We start from the raw sequence: 14,201 nt of genomic DNA, 5'->3' as shown, positions 1-14,201 counted from the left end.
TTTTTCTAGCTCGAATGTGAATTGCAGACGGGAATGGAAATTATTGAAAGTATTAAGAGTTTCATCAAGTTTATTCTTAGGGACAGCGGTGATAATATCATCAACGTATCTATAGTAAAAGGGTAGCTCAAAGCTCAACTTATAGAGGCAGGAAACTTCTAAATCCTGCATAACTAAATCCGCTAAAATAGGGGATATTGGACTCCCCATCGGAGTACCAAAAATTTGCTCATAGTAGAGGTTGTTGAATTTGAAAACCGTGGAATCCATTAAGAGTTCAATGCACTGTTTCAACTCTCCAAAAGGGATCTTAGCGTTATTTAAATAATTCCGTCTAGAATTGATTGCATTTAATACCAGTTCTTTTGGTACGTTGTTGAACAAAGCAGTAACATCCAAAGAGATCAGAATGTATTCGTCTGGAATAGAAATATTTTTAATTTTGTTAAGTAAATCTATGCTATCTTTAACATAGCTTGACGGTTTAGGCAAACTATTAGATAAAATGTCTTGAACAAATCTGGCTACTTTATATGTCGGGCTTCCTATGCTAGAGACAATAATTCTTAGTGGCCAATTATTCTTGTGAACCTTTGGTAATCCATAACTTCTTGGAATGGAGCCGTCGGTTTCCAAAAGTTTCAAATACATATTTTTATCAATGTATCCCTTCAGAAGCCAACGCTTCAAGAAGCCTTTAAACTGTTCTCTAATCTTGTTAATCGGGTTTTTACTAATTCTCCTATACGTCAACTCATCGGATAGCGCCAAGTTCATTTTATTGAAATAATCAGGCTTATTAATAATGACTAAGGAACCACCTTTGTCTGCATTGGTAACAAAAATATTGTTGTTCCGTTTGAAAAATTGTTTGGTAATTTTTAAATCATTGATTATTAATCTATGGTGTGAGTTCAAATGTGATTTCTTATAATTGTATTTAAGTACCAAGTTGGTAAAATCAGTTCTAATACTATCTTTGTCTGAATTACTGAGAGGGTAAATATTATTCTCGAAGTTTTTAATAAGGTCAACTATTGGCAAATCAGTTTTCGGTAAATTAAATTTCTGCCCCAATCTCAAGATATTAAGAACTGCCTCAGGAATGGGCATATCTGAAAGATTAGTAACCCAATTTTTAGTCAATTGATTGACTAATGGATCAGATTTCAATTTAAATTTTTTTAAATCTATAGTTTCTATTGTTTAAAAAATAGATATGTATATATTTTAGTTTTATTTAATTTTTACAAAACTTATCTTTCAATTAGTCTTGTGAAAGCTTTTTATCTTTTGAAAAACTGTGGTGAGTTGAAAGACAATTGCCAGAATTGCTCTTTTAATTTGGTGAGCTGAATGTATGAAACCATTTCTAAAGCCATTCCCGCATACGCCCTGCAGGCCAAGAGAGGCCGACTGATCCAAGATGAATTGCGGTGTGGGAGCGGAAGTGGGTTTGGCTCTGTCTTTACGATTGAGGAAGGATACAAATTAGTTAGGGAGTCCAAAATGGTACTGTGTACCTAGGAACATAGAGGGTAGTGAAAAGACTGATGAATTGGCAGCAGCCGGGTTTGATGACTCCGCAGCGGTAGTACTGCGTTGCCTTCTTGGAATGGACCGAAAGAGATTACTTTGCATTCCTTTGAACTACAGACCTGTTAGATATCAAAAGAACAATGGCCTGACCACAAAAGGATCCAGACCTTGGACCTGCTTAGTAGATCAAGGCCAGTGGTGTTCGTGATTGGAGCAACCATCACGGGGCATTGGCCCATAGGCAAACATGCGGTCAAAATAGGACTACCCCATAATAGGATTTGACGCAGCTGTTAGCTAGAAGATAGCAGAGAACGTGTCCAGCATTTCCTTTGTTAATGTCCAGGCCTTTCGCACATTATACACAAAATATTGGGTAAATACCTAGTAGCACAACTAACTGATAGATCAGAGGCTACGATAAGCGATATTAGAGATTTATTAGAGAATCAGTATGGTGCGATCAAACATCATGGGGCGTACATAGACAAATATTCCCGGCGAAGAGTGCATCGAAGCGCGCTAATTGAGTGCCAGGCGGTCACTAGAAAGCAGTGCAACCAACGAACTAAGTCCGAAGGCCACGCTCAACAAACATTACATAGTACATCCTACGGGCAAAGAGCAAGAAGAAGGAATGCGCATTAGCTTCCTTACCAAGATAAAACTTCACACACAACCCCAAGGTCTCTTCCCAAATAGAACCAATGGAGAAGTAAACCACCTAAGCCCTGTAAAGAAAGTCACATCTGGTATACTGATGGCTCCATGGACCGCCCATTGTGTCGAAATTATGGTCTATAGCAGAGATTCCAAAACTCTTTTTTCCTCGTAGAAAGAAATTCTATTGAGGAGCGTGGGATAAATATACGAAGGCATAAAAACTGTGTTGTATTAAAGATAGATATAATTGAAGAGCGCTCTTTTTTAAAACAAAAAAGAGGAAATCAAAATTGCTTGCCCCTGAATTGAGTTGTAATGAAATAGAAATTTAGTTCCTCAGCAAAAAAATTAAAGGCGGTTTTGAAAAAATAGGGAAATTAATGCTAAATATATACATAGATTATATGATCCATATGGCGGCCTAACTGAACACAATTTTTTTACGCCCATGGATAAAAAAAAAAGTTAGAAATTTTTCTTTCGCGCAGAAATTGGCGCGACCTACAAACACTCTGACTGCAAGGCGACGTTTATCGACATGAAAGCACGCGAGTTCACCTCAAAAGCTAGTGTAGGCTTGCGTTTGGCATTTATTACTCATAGCATCGGGTGCATATAATATAGTTACCAGGACTCAGGTGGCATCATGCATAATCAATTGAGCGATATTCTCTCGTGGAAAGGAGCTGCGCATTGATTCATAGGATGGAGAACCTTCATCGAGCAGCATTGAGCTCCGTTATGATAAGATCACCAAATAGGGATCGAACCGGCCTTATCGATGTGCAAAGTCAGCAATGCTAACTGCTGATATAAGCACACCCCGCAAACGTTCGTTGCCTATCCGTTTCCATATGCAACCTACTGCAATCTAGTGCAGCTGATCCTAAAAAGAATTTTAATTTAATTAAATTTTCCTTTGCAAAGTTTTTTGAGAAAAGGTATTTTTGCGATTTTCGCGGTATAACTTCACTAATAATTAAACTCACAAGTTCGAACATTACCAATCAAAGCGTCAAATATCTTACCAATTGCTTTGATCGGACGAAAACTTGCTGAGTTATAGCGGGTCAAAGTAAAAATTTTGTCGAATTTTTGCATTTTAAAAAAATTTAATTTTTTTTCAAACCCGCTAGAGACCCAAAAACGTTATTTTGAAATTTTTTGTGGATGTCTATTTTTTACGTAGAATAAAAAAAGGTGCCTAATACAAAAATGAGTTGTTGATATTTTAAGGACCACCCCAATATACGTACGGTCGTATGCAGATATGTACTTGCATTTATAAATGTATAAATGTATGAGTACAAGATATTTAAATTAGCCAAAATTACATATATTCAACAAAAGTTTACGAATCGAATATTGCGCTACACCACCAAAAAAACATGGTTAAGAAAATAATTATAATCACGCTCCTGAACGTAGTAAATTGACGGAAAAAAATGCACGCCGATTGCTAATAAAACAAAAGCCAGCAGCCGCGAACGTGCAGACTATTTACACGTCTCACGAACGATTTAGGCTTTAAATTAACCGAAAACATTTGCCAAGCAAACTCACTTTTCACAGTGCCCTAGAGCCAATGATACGGCAACGGCAACCTGTTGTACTAAATCATTAAATAATAGCGAGCTGAACGATGGATGGTGAACCATTAGACCGGCGCACAACAACACAAACAATAGCAACAACAACAACAACAATTGCAGACGCCTGCCAGTTGGGGGTAGCAGTAAAGAGAACAGCACAACAACAAATCGCAGCACTTTTGTTTTCTTATAAGATTTTCAGTCACACAGATGCTAAGTTTTCATTTTACTTTTTGATTAACTGTTTTTTTTTTTGGAAACTTCCCGATATTTACGCCACTAATCGAAAATGAAAAACTTTGCTGGCAAGAAATAATGCCATGCCATCACATAAACTAGTCGTAGCAAATGCCGCAGCTTTGTCGATTTGGCAGTTGGCGTCAACATTGCCGCCGACGGCGACGACGACCACGACGTAGAAGTCGTGGAAAATCGTGCATGCCACACAATTTATGTAACTTTTTGCACTCCAAACTTAATGACATTATCATCATCATCACCCCGTAAAAGAAAATGGTGTAATGCCAAATGACCCTAACAAAGCTACATGACAATGTGCCCTCCGAGTGGAAGAACGGATTTTGTTGCTATGGCGGTTGTTGTTGGTTTTGTTTCTTATACAGCTTTTCAACTGAAAGTCAAAACTGCATAGCGGTGCATAGAAGCGAAAAAGAAAAGGAAAGGCACAAAGGAAAAAAACGGGGCAACAAAGCGCTTCTTGTTGTTGTTTTTTATGTAACGCACAGGCATTAGCGTATTTTAAAAAAGGTTAATAAGAAAAAAATAAAAATAAATCAATTTCTTACAAAAGTGCTTACAAATAAAATTTATTCTAACTATTCTATTTTCACTTACAAGCATTGTTTATCTGTTTCGAACTATTTTGTTGTTGTTGTTGTTGCGCTGTCAAAAAATTCAATAGCTTCCTCCCTAACGGCAATTGTATCGCATGCTCTATTGAATTGTGCTTTTGTTTGATATTCTTTTTTATTGTACATAGGTATGTATGTATGTTACAGCCATTGCAGACCGTAGCGCACAAATAACAAAGAAGTTTGTTGCCCCAGCAGCCGATGCACCAAGTGAAAAGAGGAGTCTCACTTTAACTTTTAAGTAAGAATCGTGACTAAGCTGACCCATTGAACCGCGTCGGCGCAATGCGTTTTTTTTCCTCACTTGAGTCGCTTAACTTGTCCAACACGCTGACTGGGCAGCCGCCAGCCGTTAGATTATTATTTTTTTTTTGTTGGCTGGTGCCGTTTGCGTGCTGCTTCCTTAAAAGAAGATGTCGATGAGCGCTTTGCTGTCTTTCTACTGCATTTGGTGCAATAAAAATCGATTGAATTTTAGCACGAAATCAAAAGTACAAACACGCCAGTGAAGTTAATGAAGGAAAATGTTTGTCAGTGGTGCGAAAGAGAAAAGGAACGCGATTGAAGTCAGCCCTTTTGGATGGCATGACAAAAATGAAAGCACCATCACTGATACCGCACCGTTAGCACTTGTGAAAGGGATTTCTGCAAAGCGCAGATGAAATATGGTTATGCAATTTTGTGAAAAATTAACAGAAAATTGCAACGCTTTAGCACAAAAGAGTGCGTGATAGACGCGGAGGTGCAACTGCGAAAGGAGATTATCGTAAAGTAGTTGGTATTTAATTAAAATGCATGGATAAATTTCTATATATACATATAAATATTTAATGGATACGAAAAGTGGAAAACTTATTTGCTTGAATATTATTTACTTACGGGTATTTGCCAACTTGCCAACTTTCCACCGCTCCGTTTGTTTGGCGATTCTTCCGAACCGATTTCAAAAATTGAAAAGGTAGATGAGGAGAGTTTTTATGGTTTCAAAATTGGTTGTAAATCGCGGCCAAAATCGTCGTTTGAAAATTTCCGTATTTGCGTATGGTTGTTGTTGCAACCTGTTCAACTTGAGCTTTGTTCACATTTTGTTTTACTTCGTATTTGAAATTAAACTTTGTAATAAAGATAAATATGAAGGTGGAGAAATAAATGATAACGATGAAGGCAAAAAAGTGAAGACAAAGTGGAAAATGGAGACAATGAGATATACATAAGAATTAGGGTAACTGAAAGAGTAGGGACATTAATTTACCGATAGAAATGGAAAGAAATGCAGTCATAAAAGTTACTGAAATTTATCGAATCATCGAAGTTTATAGTTATCGAAATTAATCGAGTTATCCATGCTTATTAAGTTATCGCAATGTATCGAATTATTCAAATTGATCTATGTTTATTGAGTTGTCGTTATTTATAGACACAGAAACTTAGTTGTCAAAATTTACGGTTAGTTATCGAGCTTAACAATTTATGGGTTTATCGAAATTTTTTAAGATAAATAAATTTATCAAATTATGGATATTATTGAATTGTCATTATTTATAAAGGGACGCATCGGAGTAGCACTATCACTTGCGGACACTCCCCACATGTATGAGCTTCCGAAAAAAAAATAGCTTTCCACTGCACTAGTCTGAGCGAAATTATTCAAAAAGTTTTCTGCTATTTCGCTTTTTTGATGATACTGAAAAACTATGCCGAATGTGCCCAAAAAATTATCCTATTGAATGATGTTTATTATTATCTCTCTCTTTGGAGCAGAGAAATAAATATTGAACTCCAGGTGGCAACTCCGGTCATCTGCTATTAAGGTTTTCACTTAATGAACGCCATACAAAATCAGCTAAAACAAATTCCTTTTTTTTAATTAAATAATTTATTCGTATGTATGTATTAAGTTTTTAATGCCATTTGTGTCTGATTTGTGCAAAAGTCTTAGCAACATGTTGCTGCGCGCTTCTCTACAGCATGTCACCCTTCGCTCCTACTGCATTGGCATCACCAACAAATGCTCAATATATCTTGCAACACGAGTCAACTGTCAAGTTTTGCTGTCTTACCAAATGTATTGCGAGCGCGCTCTTTATGAGCTTACACACATACCTATGTATGTAGAGATATGTACAAACATATGCCACACATGCTATATGTACATACATAACTTGCACAGAGCGGTTTAGCTTTTATTTTTATTTTTTTTTTTTACTTTAATTTTATTTTTTATTTTTTTTGCTACAGGAATCCGAGCGTATTGCTTGTTTATTGGCATCCGCTATTTGCTACTATTTTCGCCTTTGTTTTTTCTTTCTGACAAGCGCAAATCTACAAAAGATTTGTTGCTTCTTTCAATGCTACCGTTCGGCATTTGCTTCTGTTTATTTTGACATTCGCTGTTGTATAAGTTTTTATTTTCATTCTTGTTTGTATTTCAACCTCTCCACTACGTATTTGCATGCAAATGACCGACTTAATGTGCGCTTGCTCGCGCGCTTTTTCATGCAATAATGTTATTATTATTTTTGTTGCAGTTACTGTTGTTGCCGAAACCGCCGTGTTCTTTGGCTTTGCTTTATTTAAAATTGCTAGCGTCTGTCTATTGTCTTCACTGATTTGTTGCAAAAATAAATATTCGTAAGTTCACCGAAGTATGTAGTTATTCTAAGCAGTGAGTGAGTCAACCTCATATACGAGTATGAGTGGAAACAGAAGAATGGTTTTAGCGGCAGCGCTATACAGTGGCAACAGCAGTAGCAGCCATAGCAGTTAGTTATTCGAATATAGCGGCAACTGCAACTGCACATAACGTCTAGGACAACTGGCGTCGTCGTCGTCGCTTTCGTTGTTGAGTGGCGCATATGCAAAAAACGCTCCAGCATTGTGTTGGACAATGGCGTGTAAGAATTTATTATATGGCCGTCCACCAGCGTCGCCAAATGCCCTAAAAGTACGAGTTTGTTGTGGCAACAAAATATGTATGTATGTACATGCAGAATAAATATGAAAAAAAATCATTGCAATAATAAAAATATTAGAACAAGCATGCAACTTAATTCAATTCAATTCATTTTCGTTGGTTTAGTGGCTTTTTGAACGCGCAATACGCAACAATTTCTGGGTCAACTGGGCTGCTGCACGATTTTGTGTTGAAATCTTAATCGTTGACGCAGCTGCATAAATTTCAGTAGGCAAGAGAGCGAATAATCATAAATACACATGTACATATGTGTGTATGTATGTATTCGTGTATGTGCAGGGGCAAGAGAATATGACTATTGCTTGCTAGTTAACAATATGTATTTATTTTAAATATTCCGATTTTGTATATTTTAATAAAAACAATTTGTTTAGACGTCAATCAATTAATAATTCTTTGTTTTTCATATACAACTCAAACGATTTGTCATTTAAGCAAATTGTTATTGTTTTTCTATCAAAAAATAAAACTGCTAAGCCTTAAATATAATTTCTTTTTACATTAATTATATGGACAAAAGCCTTAATCACAATAAAACCAGCGTATTTTTAGGTGGAAAAGCTGAAGAAGTAACACAGTAGCTAAATGAATTTTGTGCACAAAAGTCAAAATATTTGCATATTTATCTCCACCTAGCTTAAATATATGCGAACATTGCCTATGTTTTTAACCAGAAGATTATTATTATTTAATAGAAATGTGTTGTCACAAAATATAAGGCTTTGTTAGTTCAATTTTGCGCAAATCTTTTCTTATGGCAAACAAAAGACTTAAGCGAGCAACCTGTTTTTCCCATTAGCTTAACAACGAGCAAAGCTTAAATCAGGTAATAATAATTTCTTTTCAGCGAAAAAAATTTAACTCAAGTATTAATTATTATTTAAAATTTTTGTTGTTTAAACTCAAAAAATAAAAATTATTGTACTATAGTGTACAGTAGTATATTCAGTATAGTTAAAACTGTTTTACGACTCTCATAACATGTTGATTTTTTTGGTTAAAATTAAAAAAATTATTATTTTCCATCATAAAAATAAGTACTTAAATAAAGCCAAACAAGTACGACAGCAGTTTTGCATATTGATGTTTTATTTTTCTTTTGTTTTGATGGTCGCACTCCTACCTATAACACCACAGCGGCCGATAGCTTACTTAAATGCGCCATTGATCAAACCCTAGAATTAAAAAACTTGACTACCAAAGCTCTTTGGATTCAATAGGAAAATCGAAGTTATCTTGGGCATCCTGAGTTAAGGAGGCCCTTTAGAGATGCAAAAGGCCTTTCAGGTCGCTGTGTCTGTTGTTCTGACATATCCATGCGTTAATCTAGGTTTAAGTCACTGTTTGCATACAATAAAGGAGTGCAATAACTCACTTAAAAATTGAAATGGTTGACTATGGCTCTTGTGCGTAGATCCGACAGAAATTGATGGAAGTAATCGTGAAGCGATATTCTTCTACCCTTTTAAGGCAGCGCTATGACAGTGATAATGCTCTATACTTTGAATTTCCTTTTGATTACGGCTGCTGCGACAGAAGTCAATGCTGGCGGGTTGAATCGCATTCTTACTGAAGTAGCGGCTTTTTTTAAAGAAATGACTTCATTGCACCTTTTCTTGTCACACAGAAGTCAGTGGACATATTGCACACCTATATCTAAAGAGAGCTAACTTAAGAAAATCTAGACAATTTTCTTGCATAATTTAATTTGTACGACTTTTCACCAATTTAAAAAAAATACTAACTAAAAAACTACTCCTAGTCCAATTTTTTGTTTTAATTGCGTTGTATTTATTGCATTGGGTAGCAAATTTGGTAGCTAAACTACTTGCATTTTATCGCCACTATTAATGGGGCTCTTCAGCAGTCCAGTGAGCTGATAGGTGTTTGTAAATATATCAGTTAGCATGAGTTTCCATAACAGAGGAGAAAAAAAAACACAACCTGAGGGAAGGCTCATGTAGCCGTTTTCCTTACATTACCGATTTGCACTGCCACATTCTTCTTCTATTTCTCTTGGCCATAGTGGCAATTGTTCATCGAATCCTTCGCCAGCTGGTCTATTGGCAGATATTTTAGCTAGTTTTGATAAAGAAGAATATTTTTAACCTTTACAAAGAAGCAACAAATCTGCTTTGAACACAATTAAGTCGCAACCATGATTTAACTATATTTTTTAAGAAGATAAAATTTAGTATCAATTACAGCATTCCAGTATTTTCTTTGATTTTATCTAAGCCATAATTTTTTCCTCTAATGCAGAGACATATTAATTACACCATAAACCTATTTTACATTGATCAATTTTAATTTGCGCTAATTTCTTGAATCTGTGTCAAAAATGTCAGGCAATGCATTAAACGCATAAACATTTTAATTAATATTGTGCAGCAAAAGATAATCAAATTAAATTCCCCAACACCTGAATGGCAACGGAAATAGCAGCCATAGCAATGGCAATAGCAAGAGCGTTAGAGCATAATATAGCGGCGGCTAAACTTACCACATATGTGGCATGCGCGCACATACATACATATGTATGTGTGTAGCCATGTGCGCGCTTATGAAGAAAATGTAGCCATACAACTCCGCAGTCAATGAGCCAACTCGCCGCGGTGTTGTAGTTAAAGCGGCATGCAATCTTCATACATAGCTACAGCTTGGCACGCGTATATAAGACGATAAAAAATTTCCAAACATAAAGATAAGAATGAAAATTTATAACGAAGCGCGCATTGAAAATCAATTAAAATTAACAACAACAATATAAAATACAATAACAATAACTAAACTGCACGTAAATAAATGTAGGAGAAACAATAAAAACAATTCAATGGCCATAGTAGAGGTGAATGAGTAGCATAAGGAAAGCGACAAAGAAAGATTGGAGCTAAGCAAAAAGGCGCACATGAAGAGCCCATAACTTGCAGCGCGTGGCATAAATGTACTTGAAAGTGTGTTTGTGTGTGTGCAAGTAACTGTTTCTTCATGCGGATGCTGTTGTGGTACTGCTGTTGTGCTATCATTGTAGTATAGTATAGTTATCGCTGCACCAGCATATAAACATTCAACTATTTTATGTTAGCTGCCACAAGAGCCTCTGCGCTGCACCATTGCTGCGGCCGTTAATACATATCACCAGCGCTTAATATATGTATGCGGCAGCAAGTGCGTGACGTACGCATATATACGTTCTGAATAAACAAATAAAAGTAGAGGAGAAAAAACAGGTAGGCGATAATATATGACCTTAGAGCAAATGAGGACAAAGGCGAAAATGCGGCGAAGAGGTGCATACATACATGCAACAAGGCAAAAGGTAAGGAAGTGGCAACAACGAATTATGCACTGTTGTCAATAAAGTTGACGGCAATAAAAACGTTGAATGAATGAACTCAGCAGTAGCGGTGGCGTGGCAGAAACAAGTCTTGTTGCAACGCACAGCAGCCACAGTGGCCTCAAAGACGTCAACAACACTGGTGACAATATCGCTGTTGCTGACATGGTGTATGCCACAGTTTGACGGCTGCTGCGGCCATTGATGACGCACCCGAGTTGAGCACGCGCGTCTTGCAAGCGCATTCAATAGCTGCCGCTATCTTTCATGTCAGAGCAACAAGAAATTTAACACTTGCATCAGCAGTTTTAACAGTTTCAGCATCAGTAATGTTAATCGATGTGCACATTAGCTGTATTAATGCTGCAAAGGTTGCGTCCATTTCGGACACTTTCTGTGGCCTTCGATGGACGAATTTTAAAGCATTGAATTTGACATAAAATATCTCTTCTTTTGGTACGACAAAAGTATACGCAGATTTTGCAGTTTTTTGTGTGTGTTTTTCGAGTTTTTCATTTTCAAAAGAATTATGCTACTCTTTTTAATCTTAATTTTTAAATCTTCAAATATTTACAAAGGTCTTGGGATTACGTTATGACTCTTAAAGTCTAACTCTTATTTTTTTAAATGTTTGCCGCTTTTTTGTAATTTTTTTCAAGATTCTTATATTCACAATATTCTTGGGTGTTTTTGAAATAAAATTTTTCAACCTTAAGCATTTTCTTTGGATGTCTACAGAAGATTTTCGAAACCTTTTTACGGTATTTGGGTTCCCTCTTAGTTTAAGTTTCGGATTTTTTTTCTGCAAATTTCATGCATTTTTTGGGTTAACATAGTATTTTTGGGATTCTACGCGACTCTATCGAGCACTTTTCCAGAACTCTTTAGGGATTTTTTTATTATTTTTCGGAATAATTAAAAATAAATTATAGTATCTTTCTGGTATTATCGGAATTAGTTCTTACTGTTTTAAATTTTTGTGGCTTTTTTGTGACTTGTTTTTGGATTTTAATTTAATGTAGGTACATCTTGAGTTTTTTCTCTATTAATAAAACATATATTTAAAATTGTTTGGGATTTTCGAGATATTTTTGAAATTTCACAGCTCATTCCAGGATTTTTTGAGAACAGCCCATCTCCCTAGGTAACATGAAATTTTGTCATAGGTACATTTTCTTAAAACCCTTTGAAGATTCTCGGTATCTTGTATTTAGAATTTTTGAGTATCTTTTCGCCGATGTTTTCAAATTTGGTTATGAAATCTTTTGAGTATATTTTTGTAGTTTTCTGCAATTTTCATAATTTTTCGGCATTACAAATTATTGTTGCAGATCTACAGCTCTTTATTGCGCCTTTTTGGGTATTTGTGAAGACTTATTGTTATTTGTGACTTTCATTCTCTAAATCCTTTGGACGCTTTGAAGTTTTCGATGTACTCTACAGAAATTCCCAAGGCCTTTCCAGGATGTTTTGGGAGAACTAGGCGATTGTTCAAGACTTTTCGGAACTAAATAAAGATAATTTGTTTTTTTGAATGTTTTTCTTTCATTTATTCTGAATTTTTCTAAATTTGTGTGATAATTTGTGAACCTTGGAATTTTTTCCTCGATTTTTCGAAGCTTTTTCCGGACGTCTTGCAGTTTTTGTAAAAGTTTTCTAAGTATTTTATGCTTAGCGATGTCTTACGAATATTTAAACGGAGTTTTTAGAACATTTTCTGTAATTTCATTGGAATTTTATATATTACGGAGAAAATTTCCCAGTTTTTTAGAATTTACGAAGTTTAGTATGTTTTGTTTGTATTTTTTTTAGAACTTTTAGGGGTTCCTGGAGTTTTTCTGCAAATATTTTTTAGATATTTTTTTAAGCTTTTTGGAATTACATAGTAGCAATTTTTTCCGGACTCCTGGGGATTTATTTATGATTTGTTTAGGATTTTTTCGGCATTTCGAAGAGGTTACATTTTTTTCTGGAGGTTTTCGAAATACAATTTTTTTTTTTGAGAAGTTCACTGGATTTTCTGTTATACTATCATACCTTTGTCGAATTACAAATAAAACTAGTTAGATGGGAAGCCAAGTGAGCAAACAAATATTTAATAACGTTAACGAAATCGAGGTGCAACAAAGGACTTCCTTGATAAAAAATTTTAATTATTGGCTTTAATGTATTCTGGCTCTTTTAAATATTACGCATAAATTATTTAGTTATTTCAACCCCAAAAAATTGTATTTAATAACTCCCATCATCTTCTTCTCTCTCTACTTTCAGTCCCCCGAATTTGACTATCGGCATGAGCTGATGGGTCGTTTGCACAAAATCGAGCCAGACGTTGAACTTGAAGTATTATCCGCCGCCGCGCCACACCACCACCACCATTACCATCACCTGCACCATCATCAGCATCATCATCAGCATTTGCATCAGCATCAACACCAGCATCAATTGTTTTCGCCGCAAAGCAATCATAGTGGCAGTAATACGCTCGATCATTGGCAGCAGCATCAGCAGCAGTTGCATCACTCTGCCACCACCTCCGCCATCACCGCTGCCAATAATAGCAATAGTGGTAGCGGTAGCAATCATGAACATGCAACTTATGTTCAACACTCATCGGCATCCACCTCGGTTGTGGTGTCGGCATCCACAACGGTTACAGCACTCTCGCAGTCAACATCCTCTGCCTCAGTTGGCGCTGGCGCTGTGCAACAAAATGCCGCGTCATCATCCTCAACGTCCGCCTCGGCTAGTGATAATCCCGCCGATACTTCAAACTCTCCGCATGCGAGTGCGAATGTGTCATATGCGGGTTGTGCGTCTGCGTACGACAGCAGTGCGGCAGTGGCATATGAAATAGCCAGCGCCTATGGTGCGACGGCGTCGGCGACCGCAGTGTCGGTAGCCGATAAGGAATATTTATTTGGTAAGTTTACGATGAAGGCTTAATAGTTTGTTTTACTTTTCGTACTGCTTTATGTTATTTATGCTACCGATATGTAAAAATATGTTTTGGTTTTTAATTCAGGTAGTTAATATAGGTGTGCCAGAAAATTCACAGAAACTTTAATATAACAGGGCAATTTTGGCAACTGTCTTTCAACTTTCTTTGGGAAGAAAAAAGGCCTTCGTAAGATAATTGTCAGATCTGGCAACTGTCTTAAAAGCTCTTTAATTTCTTTTGAAAGACTAATTGACAGATCTGCTAACGTTATGCTTTTCACCTT

General features: G+C 36.1%; 1 protein-coding gene across 1 annotated transcript in view; it reads left to right on the top strand.

Annotated features, from left to right (window-relative positions):
- Positions 1-11,025: 11,025 nt before the first annotated feature.
- Positions 11,026-14,201, top strand: part of LOC118746951 (dendritic arbor reduction protein 1-like) — a 101,465-nt gene continuing 98,289 nt past the window's right edge. Inside the window, exons 1-2 of the mRNA XM_036480945.1 lie at positions 11,026-11,157; positions 13,249-13,900. Of these exons, the coding sequence (XP_036336838.1) occupies positions 11,026-11,157; positions 13,249-13,900 (784 nt within the window). The remainder of the gene's footprint in view (positions 11,158-13,248; positions 13,901-14,201) is intronic.

The sequence above is a fragment of the Rhagoletis pomonella genome, unplaced genomic scaffold (genome assembly GCF_013731165.1).
Source record: "Rhagoletis pomonella isolate Grant_MI unplaced genomic scaffold, Rhpom_1.0 Rhpom_scaffold_00011, whole genome shotgun sequence".
Taxonomy (NCBI): Eukaryota; Metazoa; Arthropoda; class Insecta; order Diptera; family Tephritidae; genus Rhagoletis; species Rhagoletis pomonella.
Note: the sequence above shows the minus strand (reverse complement) of the source record. Positions and strands in the feature narration are given on the sequence as shown.